The following is an 18,379-nucleotide window of genomic DNA, read 5'->3' on the forward strand; positions in this document are numbered from 1 at the left end:
TAACATGTTCACATTTACTGTGCAACCTGTTACCATACTGCCATTTTTACCCTTTTATCATACTAACAACAAACCAATGAGAATTTTAATAACAGGTGTTTTCTTTTCCTTGTCACAAAAACATAGCTATTGAGCTGATTTTGAAGTAGATGCAAATCCCAACAAGCAGATAGTATGATAGGATCAATCTTTGTTCATTCAATCTGAAAACGACCCATTTAGTTGCCGTTCAGCTAAACGGTGGAATCTGGACACCGTTTCAATTTTCCCTCTCGTAGCTGCTTATTTTCACTTTTCTACTTTGGTTACGTCTGCGAGCCAAAATGACTCAGTTACTGTTGGGGGAAAAAGACCATGGTTTGACTTCAAATACACCCTGTTGGAGAAAGTTCTGAGTCATCTAGAGTTGATGACACCAGCACACATTTTACATACAGTTATTCACACGGCTTTGCCTTTAAAACTTAACTTTATGTAATAACAACAGCCTGTACAAGCCTGGTTTTCATGTTAAGAACAGTTTTGAAAATCCATTGGATCGGGAAAGTCATTCATCCTGTGTGCAGCATGAATACATGGACAAAGTTGCATACCAGTGCTTTGAACCGCTGTTGAAATATTTAAGTGGTTGTCAATCATTCCCTTGTTAAAGCTGCTCTTTTTTGCAGTGACACGAGCAGGAAGAACACTTAACTTATCATTAATGAAGTAATTATGAAGTGTTTATTTTTTCATTTCTGAGTGAAAAGAGTGCTCGTTCAATGCTGTAAATAATTACAATGTTTCTCACAGACAGCTGGCAGCAGAAAGTTCGTGGAGTGTGTTGTTGTTCCTCTCTGGGTCTTGCTTCAAATGACACAGGGTCCATTAGAGTCAGGAATGTTAATAAGCTTGAGTGTTTAGAGGAAGGCAGATGACCAAACTTTTTTTTTAGCATCAGTGCACTGATGGAGAGACACAGTGTAATAAAACCCACACAAGACACATATTGAACTTGTCCAGCACATTAAACGTAACACTGAAGTGCTATAAAAACAGCTGGGAGTTATCTTCCATTACTATGTGGTGCTGGTGAGAGCTAAATGAGATTAACTGTTGTTGTTTTTTTCCAGCTATTTCTTTGTTATTGTGTCAGAGTGATTATATAATAAAACTGCAGCCACAAACTCGCAAGCCAATCACAATAAACTATAACATCTTTACTAGGCAGTGTGAACCATGGTTTACGTTCAATTGCTATACAAGTATAATTAAACCATGTCTAAGTAGCTGTGGACCTCAGAAGTGGATCTCAGAGTCACTGCTTCTAATCGCTGCAATAACATCTGAATTGCGGTTGTTATCACAATTGTAAAGCGGTCACGCTGTAGTGTGGATGTTGGATGGCTTTCCATGTAACCATTCCCAACTCGTCCTTATTTTTTTCAGGGTTCTGATTGGATCTCCACTGTCAGGACAGCCGAGTAAAAGAACCGGAGACGTCTACAAATGTCCCGTGGGGAGAGATAACAACAACTGCATCAAACTGGAGCTGCCCAGTAAGAAAACTATTTGTGTGCACACGTGTACAGTTTTAGCTGATCTAGCTGAAGGAGGCAATGAGTTCATGCAATGCCAAGACAACCACCTGTCCCTCTGTCCAGCTACAGTTCACAAGAAATGCAGCTCCTCCTGCAGTATTGGCCAGATTTTAATCAAACTTACACACAGTGATCACTCAGTGGTCAGTGTCACATTTGTTGTTTTATGGGCACTTTTCCCTTTTCACAGCGATGACCTTCATGCGCACTACTTATAATTGTACCAAATTATTGCTCCTAATGTACTGAAAAATAACAAATTCAAACTGTTTAGTGAAGTTAATAACAAAAGATTCTCATTGTTGATACATTTTGCGTGCACAAAATTAAAAATCACCTTGTTAGACATGCAAAAGGCCACTTATTTCCTGATAGATTATGACAATCATGTGATCATATTACTGATTATTATCATGGAGTAAGAAGTTCTGTTGATTGACTCCCAAATAGCACATTTGAGAGCATATTTGTGGCCTACCTTCCACCATTATCATCAGTAATACGCTCAGTGCTATGACATACTGATCACAGGTTTACAACTGATCATGTAGTCGTAATGCTTCTGAACTCAGACGGCGTACAAGACTAATTTGTCATGCATGTGATGAAGTAGAAAACTAAAAACAATGTTTTGCAAGGATGGCCTTACATTTTGGCTGTTATGTTTTACCTTCTCTCCTGTTGTGTTAATACTTTCATATTGACGCAGAGGAATGCACAGCATCCCTCCTCCAACACTATCGGATAAATGAAGGCTAAAGGATAAAAAAAAAGTTGCCAACGCTCTGCTGACTCTGTAACTGCACCGTTCCAAACCTCCTCTGCCATTAACTTCAGCATAAAATTAAGATGTGCTTATGCCATGACCATAGTGAAATCCTGGCAAGAAAGTAAAGCACTCAAAATTATTCCTGCGTCCAACACACGCAATCTGATATCATTGTTACAACCTTACATTTTAATGTTGCCCCAGGAGCGTCACTGCTTCAGGACCTTTTAACATGATTAATTATACTGATATGATTAATGCTGTGAAAAAGTTAAACAGTTATTCCTGGACACGAGAAGTGTCTAAGCCTGACCTCAAAGAAGTAAAAACTCAATCAATTAACTCTAAAGTAATAAGTAAACATGGGTATCTAATTAGTGAATCACAGTCTCCTGTGTGAAAGCTGTGTGTTTGACCCAACCACCCACCACAACCTCTTCTCTAGACACACTTTGTCACTCGATAAAAGGAAGCAATAATAACACGGGGATCAATCATTCAGGTGCTGCATATTATATCTGTTGTCATTGTAACAGATAATCCATGTTATTCGCTTCATCTTTCAGTGGCCGATTGGTTTATATATGTGCATGAACATGTGCATGAGGGGGATTTTAATTGCCGGTGTGCATGGGAGAAGGTCTCAATTAACTGTCTGCACAAATACTCTAAATCCAAGTGCTTCAGGGCGTGTGCGTCTGATGTGTGTGTAAGTTAACTTTTATATCTGACTGGGTCTTCTGGGGAGGAAGCTGGAACCATCGGAACAGGAAGACAGCAAATAAACAAGGTTTTAATGTTTCAGCCTTCCAATTTATCTAAATTAAACAGATAAACACAACTTAGCTGCCGGTCAGTAGTCTGCAAAGCCTCTATTAGTGCCTGCCTGTGTGTGTACGCAATAACCGAGAGCTTGTGCGTGCAGCAGATCTGCAACTTTTAGAGACTGATACGTCACCGCTTTAGCACAGTTGCCTTGGACACCTTAAAATTTCTAAGTAAGCATGGTAACAGCTTGGCTGCTGTTAAATTATTGGTTTTAAGTGCTGATCAGTTGGAATTCCCTTCTCTGAAGTGGAGAGTGCTGTAGTTGCTTTATCTTGGGGGATTTAGAAAAAAAAAGCTTGAATCTCACAGACCGAAGTTTTGTCTGGAAAGCATCCAATGGGAATCTGGAGCCAGACAAGTCAGCGACAAACTAGGAGAAGTTTAAATGATGACAACAGTGCTGGTTTATTTTACTTTTTTAAAAGAAACTAGACACGATAAGCAAATGCATGACCTGTTTGTTTCTTTAGGATCAGTTGATGGATATATAAAGTATTCTTGGATATTTCTATAACAGTAGAAAAACCTTGCGCAATTCAGCAGGATGTGTTCATGTAAATGTTTTAAATAAGTAAAGGGCTTGTCAGTCATCTGTCACTCTTCATCATTTCAGTCTATGCCCACTGACGACTCCTCACAATCTCTCATTGCCACATCTGCCTCCATAATGGATTTACATTTTCCCAGCACAGACGAGCGAAGCCAAACCATAATGAGCAAAGTTAGTGGCTGTTGTGTTGTAATTTTTAATGACTCTTCAGTCTGACCAGTAAAACTGGGAGGCGGTTATGCCATGGCCATTATGAAATACTGATGAGGAAGAACAGCACCCACAATTTTGGAGGGGTTGGTTACTAAACACCTCGGCTGTATTTTTGCATTCTGTTTAGAAAATTGAAACCAAATGACAAACATGATGCGTCAGTTGTATAATTGTAAAGTCAGTCTGCCTTTTCTCACATATACTCATCCAAAAACAAAACACAAGTTTGGGTTTTCAAATAGATTTTGTCTTATTATTTATATATATATATATATATATATATATATATATATATATATATATATATATATATATATATATATATATATATATATATGTATGTATTTTTTTATATATATATATATACATGCACGCAGAAGACATTTGAAATGATACAAGCAGTCACCCATCTGAGGACGGACAATACAAGTGTCCGGATCTGTTGTTGAGGAATTGCTCTCCCTTCCTGCAGCTGTGCAGTGGTCAGTGGCTGTGGCTGTCTCTGATGAACATGTTGACTCAGCATGTGCCAGGTTTGTTCAATAGGAGACATATCAGGACTAAATGCTGGCCAAGGAAGTGTCCGGATGTGCTTCTTATCCAGAAAGGCCTGAACTGCTCTAGCAGTGTGGGGGTGGGCATTGTCGCCCTGAAACAGCCGCAGGGTGGAGTACTGCTGCAAGAGTGGCACAAATACAGGTTGGAGCACCTCATCTTGGTACGTCTGTCACCAGGATTTCCACTGAAAACAATCTGATCAGAAGTGGGCATGCAGGGCTGCGGCAGCAGACACACTTCAATCGGTCGCGTCAGCCACTGCACTGATAAAAATGTTCTGAGGTGTATAAGTGAGTTCACTTGTGTTCAGTAAACAAAATACCAGCCCTGCTTTTGACTAAATCAATCAGCCATGACTGAAAACTACTCATGTGAAATGTTTGGGTATTCTAGGAAATTGGGAAATGGATTTAAAACAAAGACTGATTATGAAGCTGATTTGCCATAGTAATAATTAGTTTACTGTTTTTCAGTGTTGTGAAAACTCACTGCAGTTTAGAGCCACAATCTAGGAAATCACAGGCAGAGCACCAGAGCAGGAGCAGCGCTCTGATAGGTCCGATTTGTTCTGATTGTTATCAAGCATTACTGAGGAAAAAGCTTGTATTTCGGTGTCTGTCGCTCGTTCCAGTCCCACGTGGGCATCATGAGCTGCAGGGTCCTGAACTGTGTCATTGGAGTTAAGAAATAAGGATGGGTCACTTTCCAAATCAATTCAGACCCACGTCACAGTTTAATGTTGTTTTAAATGCAAGTTTGTTTATGAAAGACAAGGATTTTTTTCATCCTGAGGCCAGCAGGGAGCCCGATTGTGCTGCCTTTATTAGTATACTTTAGTGAGTGTGTGGGAAGGAAATAGAGGGAAAAAACCCACCCGGAAAGGACGTATAGGGTAAAAATTTAACGTACTAACTGCTAACAGATCTGTTGCACATGTGCGAATGGCAATCAGAAATTGTTTCACATCAAAATCACTTCTCAGGGAGCAACATTCAAAATTGAAAAGGCATGTTTCACAGATTTGCAGAAGGAAAAACGAATTCCTATCCAAAACATTCCCAAGCTGCTAATTTTAGACACATGTTGGGTTGGTTTAATGATTCCCCTAATTCTTTCCCCTTCACAACAAACAGGCTGTTTACCAACAAAATATTTTTGTTGTGCTCCATATTCTTAGTTAATAGCCATAAGCTACACACAGAGGGGCCACATGGTAAAGTAATATAGCAGAGTATATTTAGTCTCATGTCATTCTTTGGGATAGGCAGCACTTTTCTTGTGGGAAAATGAAAACGAGAAATTTACCCAGCTGTGCTGCTCTCTGTTTGTCTCACTCTGTTATTCATCTAGTTTTTTCTTCTTCTTTTTTTTTTTTTTTTTAGAAAACACAACCATTCCCAACTTGCATGAAGTGAAGGAAAACATGACCATGGGAAGCACACTGGTAACGAATCCCAAAGGAGGATTTCTGGTAAGCAGGAAGTCCTCTACATTTTCTATAGACAAGAAGAAGAAGGACTGATCTTTGCATATTTGCTGCAAGACTACTCAGCAGCGAATTTACAGAACACTCACTAAACCTTTGGCCTCCATGGAAAAGTCAGGCTCCGTGTCCTGGGAACGTAACAGGATGCTGTGAATCAATTGTGGTAATGTTGAAGTGTTTAAACATGTAGGGTTGTGCTTAAGAACTCTAGTAAAACTTTATTTAAACCTGAGGATCACCAATGTGTCAAAACTACAGCGCCAGTAAATGCACGTTTTTGCAACTTCTTGAATGGTTCGTGTATGAAAATTTAATGTAGAAATGTGAGGTGGAGCTGCAGTTTAAACCCTCAATGTGATTTACACAACATGTCAACACCATGTCTGTATTTATAAGGTGGAACACCCAAAACATTTGGTATAAATCAGGCTACCAGAGGAAACATATGACATGATAATGAGCAAATAATGAGTTTGTTAACACATTTCAACACAATCTAATCACCAGCTGGACTGCATGTGTGTTTAGTCATTTACTGAACATTTACAATACTAATTTATAGCCGTGCCACTCATTATGCCTGCTTGTTGAGCCATCACAGTGGTGCACTGATTTTCCTGAACTATTACATGCATTGTTATGGAATTTTCTGCAAACCTGAATGGTCCCCAAAGGATGAATCCTAATAAGTATACTGCTCCAACTAATACGTTTTTTTAGCCTCAGGTTTTCTATCAGTTTTGCTAATTAGCAAATGTTAGCATTTTAGCAATAATGAGATACTTTAATGCTAAGTAGGCCTTTGTTTCTGGGATTACTAGCATTGTCTTTGAATAAGAACTTCAGTACTCACAACTACTTGTGTAAAATCTTTATTATCACAACAACAAGAAAAAAACCCAGAAGCGTTTCAGCACATGGCTTTTCTCAGAGTTTCTAATACACACGTAGTCACAGTTAGCCATACAACACCACCAGGACCGATTCTATAATGAGCACAGATAGCAACGATCAGCAATTCATCAACATACAAAAGTGACGGCCTGCTCCAAGCACATACATAGATCACACACCATTAACACTATCAGAAACACATTGAAAGACAAAAAATTAACAAACTATATCACATAATACACAACTCAAATCTGTATCTAAATATTAATTGACCACGAAAACATTACATAGAAGCACATAAATCAATAATATAAACATCTTATAATCAATACATGAAAAATACAGGCTGAATAAATCTATGCAGCCCCATTTATTAATTCTAAAAAACAAGATAACGAGTGTTCTTCATTTAATCCACCAGGACACGAGTTGTAAATGATGTAGCCAATAAGGCTTTATTTGGAGAAGTTGTTGTTCTCTATGAATGAGAGGGAAATGTGTGGATGATGTAAGTGGGGTATCATCTGGAAGCAAAAATAATATGTAGTCAGTTACTTAACAGATTTAATTACTTGTAAATTAAAGGTGCCATTCCAGACGGTTTCTATCCACTTTAACCCCTCCCTCTAAGTAAAGGCCTGCTCCCTTTAGCAGTTTTCCTCTGTTCTGTCTCCTTTTCTTAAGAGAAACAGTCTGAATCAACCTCTTGTGGGTTTTAATAGTCTCTCGATGTCATCCTCAGTTTGAGTCGTTCTTTCCTCTTTGTTTCTGTCTTCAGTAGCTCTCCTCTCATCCATGACCTCATAATAGTGGAAAACTAACTAGTCACAGCCTTTGAGTCTCTGTTTGTTTGTATGCATGTGTGTCCTGTTTCCACAGGCGTGTGGTCCTCAGTATGGCTACAAGTGCGGCCCGCAGCATTTCATCTCAGGAGTTTGTACAAATGTCAGCTCTTCCTTCCAGATCCTCAACTCTTTTACAAAATATCAAGGTACAGTACAGAAAATCTGCTCAAGACAGGACGCTGTCTGTACAAGTTGTCTGTCTGGGTTGAGAGATAGCAATCTCCTCGTCATACTAGTACCACCCAGGACCCTGACTTTAAACTCACACTCCCTCAGCGAACGTAGAGATTAGAGCATTCTTCTTAATGTAAACTTGTCTGTGACGACCCCCCCCCCCCCCCCATCCCCATCCCTATCCCTATCCCTCTCATGTCCAGCCCAGCCCATCTGCTGCATTGTATGCCCAAGTTAGGAGACAGTTTACTGGGCTTGCATGGCGTTTCCCTGGATGGAAACAGCTTTGAAAGAACCCTAGAGTAAACAGCGTACAGTCATTTTCTCTTTCATTCCCTCAGTTTTTCTGAATCACTGTTACTTTACCACAAATAATCATATACACAGACTTATTGTATACTGCTCATACTCATTTAATCCTCTAAATAATGAATGAAGGTAAAAAAAAGTTTTGAATGAAAAAAAAAGACTTTAGAAATACAGTTCTTACATTGTTCCTACACAGACGTCTTGCCTCAAGTAATTGTTATAATTAATATAATCATAGTTGTTAGGTTTCTACAGTTTTGAAGGTTTAAAATGAATATTTACAACAGATTTCACAACTCGTCAACTCTAGTTCCTCCACAGGTAAATGATAAAACCAGGATGACTTTTTTGTACCTTTTTATTTGTGTTATCTGCTACATACATAATGGCAATTGTAATTGTTGTCAGCATTTACCACCCACCAATGCACAGCAGTAAATTGACTACACAGGTCTGTCACCTTTTGAAGTAAAACTGATTTCTAGTTCACTGAGCTGAAAGACATGCGATGGCGATGGGTCCATTTGTCCCTCCACAGTTCACTCTTCCTACTGTTTCATTACAAGTTATTCAAAATTACACAATAGTCACCTAATGATTCTTCACCCAAATTTTACTAAAGAGAAAAATCATACTTTTGATTTTATGGACACATTTTCACACAAATTTCCACTCTTGGTCTGGATGCATAGGTTTGTTTATGACATAATAATGTCTTATGCTTGGTTTAGGTCAGTAAAAAAACTAGGAGTGTATGGTAGGTGCAGCAGCCATTTCGAATGGGCAACAATAACATGGTTCTCCAACACGATCAGTATAACTTCACATTTTGATGAATGAAGTACGTTTACAACATCCCACTCCATGTTCTTCTCCTGTATTCACTATTCCTATTATGCTAGCAGATTCTCTTCTTGTATAATAATAATGTTTGTAATGTAACCTAGTAAAACAAAAGTAGAAGCCTTAAAAAAACAAAAAAGTCCATATTTTGTAACAGAAATATTCATTTTGTTCTCCCATTGTGCTACCCTCTATAAACCCCCCACCCCAACTTATACGTACACAAACCAACGCACACACACACACGCACATGCACACACACACACTGATCTACGTTATTACATTTTGATTTGGAGCTTGTGTGTTTACCGTGGGCACAAGTAAACAGGAAAGAGACTGAACATGTTACATAACCTGATGTCTTACTTAGGAGAAAAATCACCAAATCAAATACGCTTGTGTAGACTAGCCAAAAGTAAAAAGAAGCAAAAGAAAAAAGTCCAGTCTCAGCTTTCAGCACCCCTGTTAGTGCTTACAGAGAGAAACTGAAAACTAAACGTACCCTTTAATTAAATGTCATTTTTGGCTCTGTTCCAGAGTGCGGGAAGGAGATGGACCTTGTGATCGTGCTGGATGGATCTAACAGTATCTACCCCTGGTCGAGTATTCAGGAGTTTCTCTATAAGTTCATTGGGAGACTTGAGATCGGACCTAAACAGACACAAGTCAGTTGCACTATTTAAAGAACAAACTAAAAAAGCCAATTTTCTTTGCATGTAGAGTACTTTTAAAAAGCCTTTACCCACTCCATCCATCATTTCAAAAAATAAAGAAATAAAGAGTGGCTATAGACGCTTGCAGAGTGGTTTATGGGTGCGTTCAGTGCAGGCTGTATAGCCATACATGAATGAATAAATGGAATAGTTATGTAACATCAATCAGATATAGAAAAAGGAATGAATGGAGGATTATATTAGTTAGTAATTATGTTTAATGACTTTACTGTGCTCCATTATGGAATTTTTCCACACGTGTAAGATGCCCTTTATAAAGCAAAGTTCATAAACTGAGCACTTTACAGCCTTTAAAGTAAATTCAGCCTCTCTCTCACTAAGTTTGAACCTGAGTGTATTTCTGTCCACTTGAATTGGATCGCTCTGTGAATGGGTTTTTCTTATGGTTACATTGATCTGGCTCACAGCTTGTGGACTTTTCCACAGGGAAGCACTGGAAAGTCTTCCTACTGTGGAGTCTAGTGGTTGGAAGTCAAATCTTCCATGGCTGCTGAAGTCCTCTGCAGTCTGCATAAAGAACATTGTGTCATATCAAGCTCACCAGACCTCAGCCACATCCTCTGCAGACTGTCTGGGGGGAGAAGCTGAGGAGAGAAGAACATAGAGAGAAATTTAATGTAGCAGAAAGTTTACATGTTAAATGTGTGAATGTATGCGTGTTTTCTAGGTGGGCATTGTGTCTTATGGCGAGACCGTGAGTCATCAGGTCAACCTGAGCCAGTTTGACAACATGCCTGCTTTGCGGGATTTTGTCCAAGACCTTCCTCAGCACACTGGCACCAAGACGATGACTTTCCTGGGCATCGATACTGCCAGGTACCTAACATTAGCTGTCTTATTTGGGCAAACCCGGCAACGGTTGACCACAATTAATAATTGAGTCTTTCTGGTTTGGCAAGGTTTAATGGATATTTGAATAGGAAACTGTCATTTCAAGTCTGCTTGACAATTGTCATGGGCAGATTGTTAGAAAAAAAATAGCACAAGCCTTCCAGTTGGCCTTGCAGATAAATTTTCAGACATGATGGAATTCAAATCTTATGAGGAAATTAAAAAATAGTGTTGCAATTGATGTGTCGTCAGAAAAAAAAAAAACTAGCATAAGTCAGGATTGTCTGAGTAACTTTGAAGTTGATTGCATTTCAGAGAGGAAGCCTTCATGCCAGAGCGTGGTGCACGACCTGGAGTTAAGAAAGTCATGGTGATTGTGACTGATGGAGAATCACACGACTACTATAATCTACAAAAGGTCATCAAAGCTTGTGAGGATGATGACATTGAGAGATTTGGCATCGCTGTGAGTACAAAATAGTTTGTGATGTTTCAGTTTTTGGTCAGAATAGTTTATCCGTTAATGTTAAGTACTTTCTTGTTTACAGGTTTTGGGGGACTACGGTCGCCAGAACAAATCTCTATCAGAGGTGCAAAAGTTTATCAAAGAGATCCAGAATATCTCCAGTGAACCTATCCAAGACCACTTCTTCAATGTGTCTGATGAGGCTGCTTTAGTGAACATTGTGGATACACTGGGGAGCAGGATTTTGGCCTTGGAAGGTAAACGCATAGACACACAATATGCATGCTCTCGAAGCCACATTAGCAGTTTCACTTTTGTCAAAGAAATGGATGTTGAAATAAACGGTAAATGGTCTGTATTTGTATAGCGCTTTACTAGTCCCTAAGGACCCCAAAGCGCTTTACACATCCAGTCATCCACCCATTCACACACTGGTGATGGCAAGCTACATTGTAGCCACAGCCACCCTGGGGCGCACGGACAGAGGCGAGGTTGCCGGACACTGGCGCCACCGCGCCCTCTGACCACCACCAGTAGGCAACGGGTGAAGTGTCTTGCCCAAGGACACAACGACCGAGACTGTCCAAGCCGGGGCTCGAACCGGCAACCTTCCGATTACAAGGCGAACTCCCAACTCTTGAGCCACGATCGCCCCCCTAAATAGATCCAATAGTTCGACAAAGACTGACAAAAGCAGGAAGGAGCTAGCCTTGCCCCCCTAAATAGATCCAATAGGTATGAATAAAAATTACATGCTGAACACATTTAACAATTAAGACATTTAAGGCAAAATGATCAATTCAATCAGCTTTATTTATATAGCGCCAATTCACAACAAAAGTGAGTGTTTTATATTGTGAATACCCACGATAATAGAGGAAACTACAACAATCATATGAACCCCCTATGAGCAAACACGTGTTGACACAGACATCTATAAATGACTTTGGGGGCTCAGTTCATCATTTCAGGGTGTGTTGAAAAAGGTATGTTTACTGGCTAACGACTTCTGATTGATGAGTCGTTAGCATTTCACAGTCAGATCCACCCCTCACTGGTCACATTCATTTTAGAAATAATTAAATGGCACACATGGAAACGGTATTAATGCCCATCGTTTTTATTATCTTCCTCTTCATGTTAAGCTAACATAAGATATTACTTCAGTTCTGTCACAGACAAATATTTCCCTAAATTTCAAACGATACCCATATTTTAGTTTCAGACCCATATTCTTTATATTTTTCTAAGTAAAAACAGATTTGACAACATGTGATTATCTGTGGTTTATGTACATGTAGCTAAACTGGAATTTCCTTTTCTTCAGCTACAAGTGGAAATTCCACTTCCCCCATTCAGATGGAGATGTCCCAAACTGGGTTTAGTGCTCACACCTCAAACGTAAGTTTCAGTCCAACTGTTTATGTGTGATTAATACGCATACACCAAACTGCTACCAAATAGATTGTTTACAGAGGAATAGTTGGGTCCTGCTAAATCACTTATTGCACCCAGACCGCACCAAATGGCTGAAGGATGAATCATATTTTGAGATCACAGCAGTGATAAGTTGCTCTATCTGTGGATTCAAAGTGAACCGTTTGCACGGACATGGATTCATCAGCAAGGAAGTTAACTGCTGAACTCATCCCGACACAATACTGCATTGTTATCTCTGGTCCATCTACAGCTGTTTGGTGATTCAGCTCTGTGGGTTAATTTTGGGAAACTTGAGACTTGCTCACTGTGATATCCTGGCGCTATCGTGTCTGACTGTATGTGAGTCGGAAAGCAAATGAAAGATGTACACAGCAGAAAAGTCTGTAAGGGATGTTGAGTCAGAAGGCTGATTGGATAAATTCAGTATCTATTTCCTGCATATGATAAAAAAAAAAACGCCCCTTTTTTATGTTCCTCCTCCTGCTCTTATCTCCTCTGACTCTCTCTTACTCTGAATTGGCTCCTAAGCTGAGTCATAGTACTGAATGCCACACTTTAGCAAAAGTGGGAATTAGTGGGAAAGAGCCACTCGACGCACTTTGCTGTGGCTAATGAAAGATGTCATGTCCTGTTGCAACTCCTCCCATTCCTATTACTTAACTGTGCTTCCTCTGGACAAAAAAGAGCCATAGATATATTCACTTGAAATAATATACCGTATATACTTGTTATTTTATTATGGGATCAATAGCTGTACTTTTAAGATGCACTTAATGTGCACTTAAAGGCCACAGTCGTATGCCAAAGTCAGTGCTCTTTCTTACATTTAAAAATAAAGTAATCTGGATTTGTGCCATAGTATCATTTTTTATTTTATTTTTTCATTTTTTTATTATTACTTTTGCATAATATTGCTACCAAACAAATTCCAAATAACTGTAATAACAAAGTTGTGAAAAGCACCCGTCAGCGGTGCAACTTTGATTGTTTGGGATCCTGAAGGTCTCTGATGAAGAGCATTCACACAAGTGCAGAACTTAAATACAACTTTGTGATGCTTGTACTCTGCTGCTGCTTACCCCCACTACATTTGAGGGGCTAAGTAGTGTATATGAAATGCAGAGTCTACCTCAAAGTAAAATTTCTTTAGGGATATTTTGCTTGTAAGTGTAGATCTGTAAACCACAACACTATGGAGCCACTGTTTTGCTTAAATAAAGGATTGGGTTATTTTTTCCACCACATATTTGTCTGTTGTCTGCCTTAGGAAGGTGTGTTACTGGGAGCAGTGGGAGCTTATGAATGGAACGGGACAGTGGTAATGTACACTCCTGGAGGAGACGTGGTTCCAGGGAAAGATGCTTTCTTTGACCCACTGAAAGAGGCTAGGAATGAAAGGCTGGCCGCGTACCTCGGTGAGTGGAAACTTAATAAAATTTATAGTTCCTTTAAATGTCACTAATATACAAATTTAAAGTCTTCATGGATTAAAAAAATATATAATAACTGACCTTTAAGTGAGTTCCTCAGCACAACACTTGCTCTTGTAGTTATTTACTTACATTACCCGTTAGTGCTGTTAGATGCATAATAGCAGCCTTTACTATAAAAGAGACTTTGTTTTAAATGTTTTTTGGTGAAACGTGTTTAACATATTTACATATTATACGTATTTAGCCTTAAAAATGAAGGGGTCAGAGTTTCTTAGGAATAAAATATTCTAACAACATTACTAATACAGTGCAAAAAATTAAAATCTACTCGGGAGGCTATTTATAATATGTACCTTTGGCTTCTCATATGTATTTATGTCAATTATGGAACCAAATTTATGAATAGTTTTAATGCTACTGCTTTTTATGATGCTTTTATTACCATCTAAATATCCAGGCCTACTTTGCTATAAAGCACCACAGGTCACTTTAAGTACTAGCTGTGTTTGTTGGATATAATCTAATTTAAAGCAGCCTAAAAGTAAAAAGGCTTACATTCTCTGTTTTCCCTTAATATGGAGAATCAGGACTAGCCGTGTATGTGTATACTTCTGTTTATTGCATTTGGGGAGTCTGAAGAATTACATGAAGTCATGATAAATAAATAAAATTTAAAAAATGACTGTAGCAATTAATTAATTTAATGAAAGAACTTTGGTTTCATGTATTTCAGTTTACAAAAATATTTTTGCTTCATGTTTATAAGTGCCTGATTAACAGTCTTCCTGTTTTCTCCTCTTCTTTGACTGTACGCTTTATTTATTTAGATTATATATGTTAATAATTTCTTAAAATATATCAATCTTAAGCAAGTTAAAGCTTAAAAAAATTAGCACGTTGAATTAAAATACATGGAATACACACCTTTTTTTGTTCCACCGACCTAGATCTGATCTAAGTGTTTCTGATGTAAAATTAAGTTGCAGAATAAATATGGAAGTTTCTGCTGTGAGGGGGAAAATAGGTACGTCATTTGTCTGACTTCGAAAGCAGATTCTGTTCTCTGTGTCACATAAATAATAATACACAGGCTCGTCGCTCCATGCTGATGCCTTTTATGGCTCGTAAAGCAGCCGTGGTATCTTAGTATCAAGTTATTTAATCAACATGTCATTAGATGGAGCGCTGGTAGCTCGCATACTATAAACTCAGCTGTTGGCACATGCTCGTTCCGAATGCTCAGGCTACAGCATGCAGAGCTGCGGTGCGCTTTTCTAAGTGGGTGTGTGTTCCTTTCCAGTGTTTTACAGTTTCCTTCTCACACGCAGAAGTAAACAGCTGCCAGAGGAGGCATTAAAAATATCCCATAAACAGAGCGAGGGTGCATTTTTTTTCTAGAGAAATCGTAAATCGCAGATACTTTTGTGACACTCCTGAAGGTTCGTACTGTTTGGATTGAAAAAACGTGCTTGTAAATGCACTTTCCACAGGGTATGATGTGCAGTCAGCATCCACGTCTGAGGGAGAGCTGTACATCACAGGTGCACCGCGGTACAACCACACTGGCCGCGTTGTTATCTACCGACTCGATGAAAACAACAGAATCGTCATCTCGCAGATACTGAAAGGAGAACAGGTGAGTCTTTGGCAGGCTTGATTAGCCTCGGTTCCTCAGGGCGCTTTTGCACTGGAGATGTGAGAAGCTTAAAGATGGTAACTCGCGGTTTCTATCTTAAGCTAATTACACATGTGCCTTTAAGGAAAATAATAAAAGAAAGGGAAGGATGCAAAACACAGTAATTAATAGAAAACACACCTTGTCCGCTGTTGTGTTTTACATATCAGAGCCACTGTAAAAACACATCATTCACATAAGCCAGTATTTATAGAAACAATAGCTTCATTTACGTCTGCGGTGCTCGCAGTAGAGAAAAAAGTCTGAAAAGGTTTTTTTTTTTTTAAATCCAGCAACACATCCACATGGATATTGGCCAATGAGAGAACTCCAAGGACTGGTTGGGCAGATGGTCAGTAAGTGGCTCCAGGCCATTTGTTCCTGGCAAAAGGAAGTGCCCAATAACACAAGCAACACTATGTTTAGTCCATAGTGCGCTATAAAGGAGCAGTTTTTAAAATATGGCTACAAAATGTGCCTGTATGACAAGTCATCAGCCTGATTCAAACAGAAATAAAATAATGCAAAAAACCCCCAAAAACAAGTGATGTGCAACATACTTAATATAGACACACTAAACAGTAATATAACAACCTCTCATCCGAGAAGCTTCTTGGATGAGAGGTGAAACGTTTTCAAGCAACTTAAAGAAGTCCAGACGCTTTTCTTTCCCAGCTCCTTAGATAGCTTACAATATATCAATAAATAGTAAATAAATACATAAAAGCACAATAATATAAATATTGATGACTATGCCTGTAAATGTGTGCATATTTATGTCTTATATATTCAGGACAAGATGCTGGTGTAATTCATCATTATTTTGGTCAAGATGCACCAAATTCTTTGTGAGCATTCAGCTATATTAGTTTATATTATATTAGTCTGTGGCTTAATGTGGGCTCTCTGGGTTCACTGCTTACTGCATATAATGTGCAAGTTGAATGAATTCGGTGGAGTAAACACTGAAAGATGATTTGGGGCTTTGCGCAGATTGGTTCCTACTTTGGCAGCGTCCTTCAGACTGTTGACGTGGATAAGGATTCCTTGACTGACCTGCTGTTGGTCGGAGCTCCAATGTACATGGGCCCAGAAAAAAATGAGCAGGGACGAGTCTACGTCTACAGGCTCAAGGTACAGAAAATAAGATCAGTCGGATAACTTTTGTCAGACGTCTGCTAAAAGTCACGAAATAAAAGAGCTTTTTTTGTTTTTCCTCTGTTACAGAATAACAAATTTAAGCATGAGTATACTTTAAAGCCTATTAATCAGTCCTGCTGTACGCTCCAATCAGCCGGCTGCACCAATAAAAATGAGCCGTGCGGTGCCCGGTTTGGTACAGCCATTGCAGCAGTGACAGATCTTAACCTTGATGGGTATAATGATGTGGCGATTGGTGCGCCTTTTGAAAATGACCACAGAGGGGCTGTCTACATCTATCACGGAGACCAGAAATCACTCAAAGAGAAATTTGTACAGGTGAGAAGACAAAATGTATAATACTGAAAGATCTGTTGTTGTTGTTTTCATTACAGTATACTTTAGATAAGGCTACAGATGCTTCCGCTCTGTGCAAATACTGTTTACCCAAGTTAGCATCACTATTATAACCACAATGGATTTAAATTAACTGCAATTTTGCCTCAATATCCCCTGCTTTGTTTGTTGGTGTGTCCTCAGCATATTCCTGCAGGTGGCGATGGCGAAAAGGTGAAATTCTTTGGTCAGTCCATACATGGAGTCATGGATCTAAATGGAGATGGAATCACTGATATCACTATAGGAGGTCTGGGAGGGGCCTCGCTGTTCTGGTGAGTCGTGGCCCATCCTCACAAACATTCACTGCAAAAACCACACATTCCACTTCAATCGTTAACAGCAGCAGCAGCGCTGCAGCCCAGAAACAGCATACATGTCCACTTTCCATTGCATTAATCAGGGTTTAGACAGCTGTGCATGTCCCACTGGGGTTGTAGGCTGGTGACCATCAACCTCCTCGTGATTTCTCTTTTAAAAGCCCCCGCAACATACTTCACAGTTGGAGAGCGGCATACATCCTCAGCCCACAAAGTTTTGAAGCCAACAGCATGATTTAACCTCCAAGGCAGACTTTCTCCCACAGCTCCTACTGACAGAGCTTCGACTAGGCTGTGTGAAAACTCCATTTCCCAAGTGACTTAGAGTTTAAAAAGGATTTGGCAGCAGGCAGGCTCTTCCTCCTGGACTGCTGGCTCTGTTTTAGAAAGCTTAACATTTGGATGCCGAGATCTGAAGCCAAGTTTTATTCTCAAGATGCATTAGTTCCTTCCTTTGTGAAAACGTATTTATTCTACTCTGACTGCATCAGTGACATTATCTATTTAACGTGCTGCTATAACTACTTTGTGGTTCGTTGCAGTACTGTGTGCAGGGTGTGCAGTGCTTGAACTGCACACGCACTTTTCCTGCGTGCTTTGTATTCTAGTAGTTAATGCATTTCATTTGTGTTACCAGGTCCAGAGATGTTGCAGAGCTGCATGCCAGCATGACTTTCAACCCCGCTAAAGTCAACCTCCAGCAGATTGAGCACCAGTGTGAACACGGCAATAGGAAATCTATTTGTGTGAAGACCAACTTGTGCTTTACCTACAGAGTCAAATCCAACCAGCCGACTGTAAAAACAACTGCAAGTGAGTCATGTAACAAACCAACTTGATTCTGCAATTTTTCTCGCTTATTTTTCTTCTTTATAACCACATTTAAAAAACAAAA

The 18,379-nt window shown here is 39.3% G+C and overlaps 1 protein-coding gene across 1 annotated transcript in view; it reads left to right on the forward strand.

Moving 5' to 3' along the window:
- itga1 (integrin, alpha 1) overlaps positions 1 to 18,379 on the forward strand; it is a 65,144-nt gene that overhangs the window by 39,030 nt on the left and 7,735 nt on the right. The window contains exons 3-16 of the mRNA XM_084935512.1: positions 1,429 to 1,538; positions 5,881 to 5,969; positions 7,758 to 7,869; positions 9,587 to 9,714; positions 10,451 to 10,599; positions 10,930 to 11,080; positions 11,163 to 11,337; positions 12,408 to 12,481; positions 13,788 to 13,935; positions 15,444 to 15,589; positions 16,622 to 16,762; positions 16,856 to 17,107; positions 17,309 to 17,439; positions 18,122 to 18,297. Coding sequence (XP_084791638.1) covers positions 1,429 to 1,538; positions 5,881 to 5,969; positions 7,758 to 7,869; positions 9,587 to 9,714; positions 10,451 to 10,599; positions 10,930 to 11,080; positions 11,163 to 11,337; positions 12,408 to 12,481; positions 13,788 to 13,935; positions 15,444 to 15,589; positions 16,622 to 16,762; positions 16,856 to 17,107; positions 17,309 to 17,439; positions 18,122 to 18,297 — 1,982 coding nt within the window. The remainder of the gene's footprint in view (positions 1 to 1,428; positions 1,539 to 5,880; positions 5,970 to 7,757; positions 7,870 to 9,586; positions 9,715 to 10,450; positions 10,600 to 10,929; positions 11,081 to 11,162; positions 11,338 to 12,407; positions 12,482 to 13,787; positions 13,936 to 15,443; positions 15,590 to 16,621; positions 16,763 to 16,855; positions 17,108 to 17,308; positions 17,440 to 18,121; positions 18,298 to 18,379) is intronic.

Source organism: Perissodus microlepis, chromosome 7 (genome assembly GCF_051167445.1).
Source record: "Perissodus microlepis isolate ML-2025 ecotype Zambia chromosome 7, ASM5116744v1, whole genome shotgun sequence".
In the NCBI taxonomy this organism is placed as follows: domain Eukaryota; kingdom Metazoa; phylum Chordata; class Actinopteri; order Cichliformes; family Cichlidae; genus Perissodus; species Perissodus microlepis.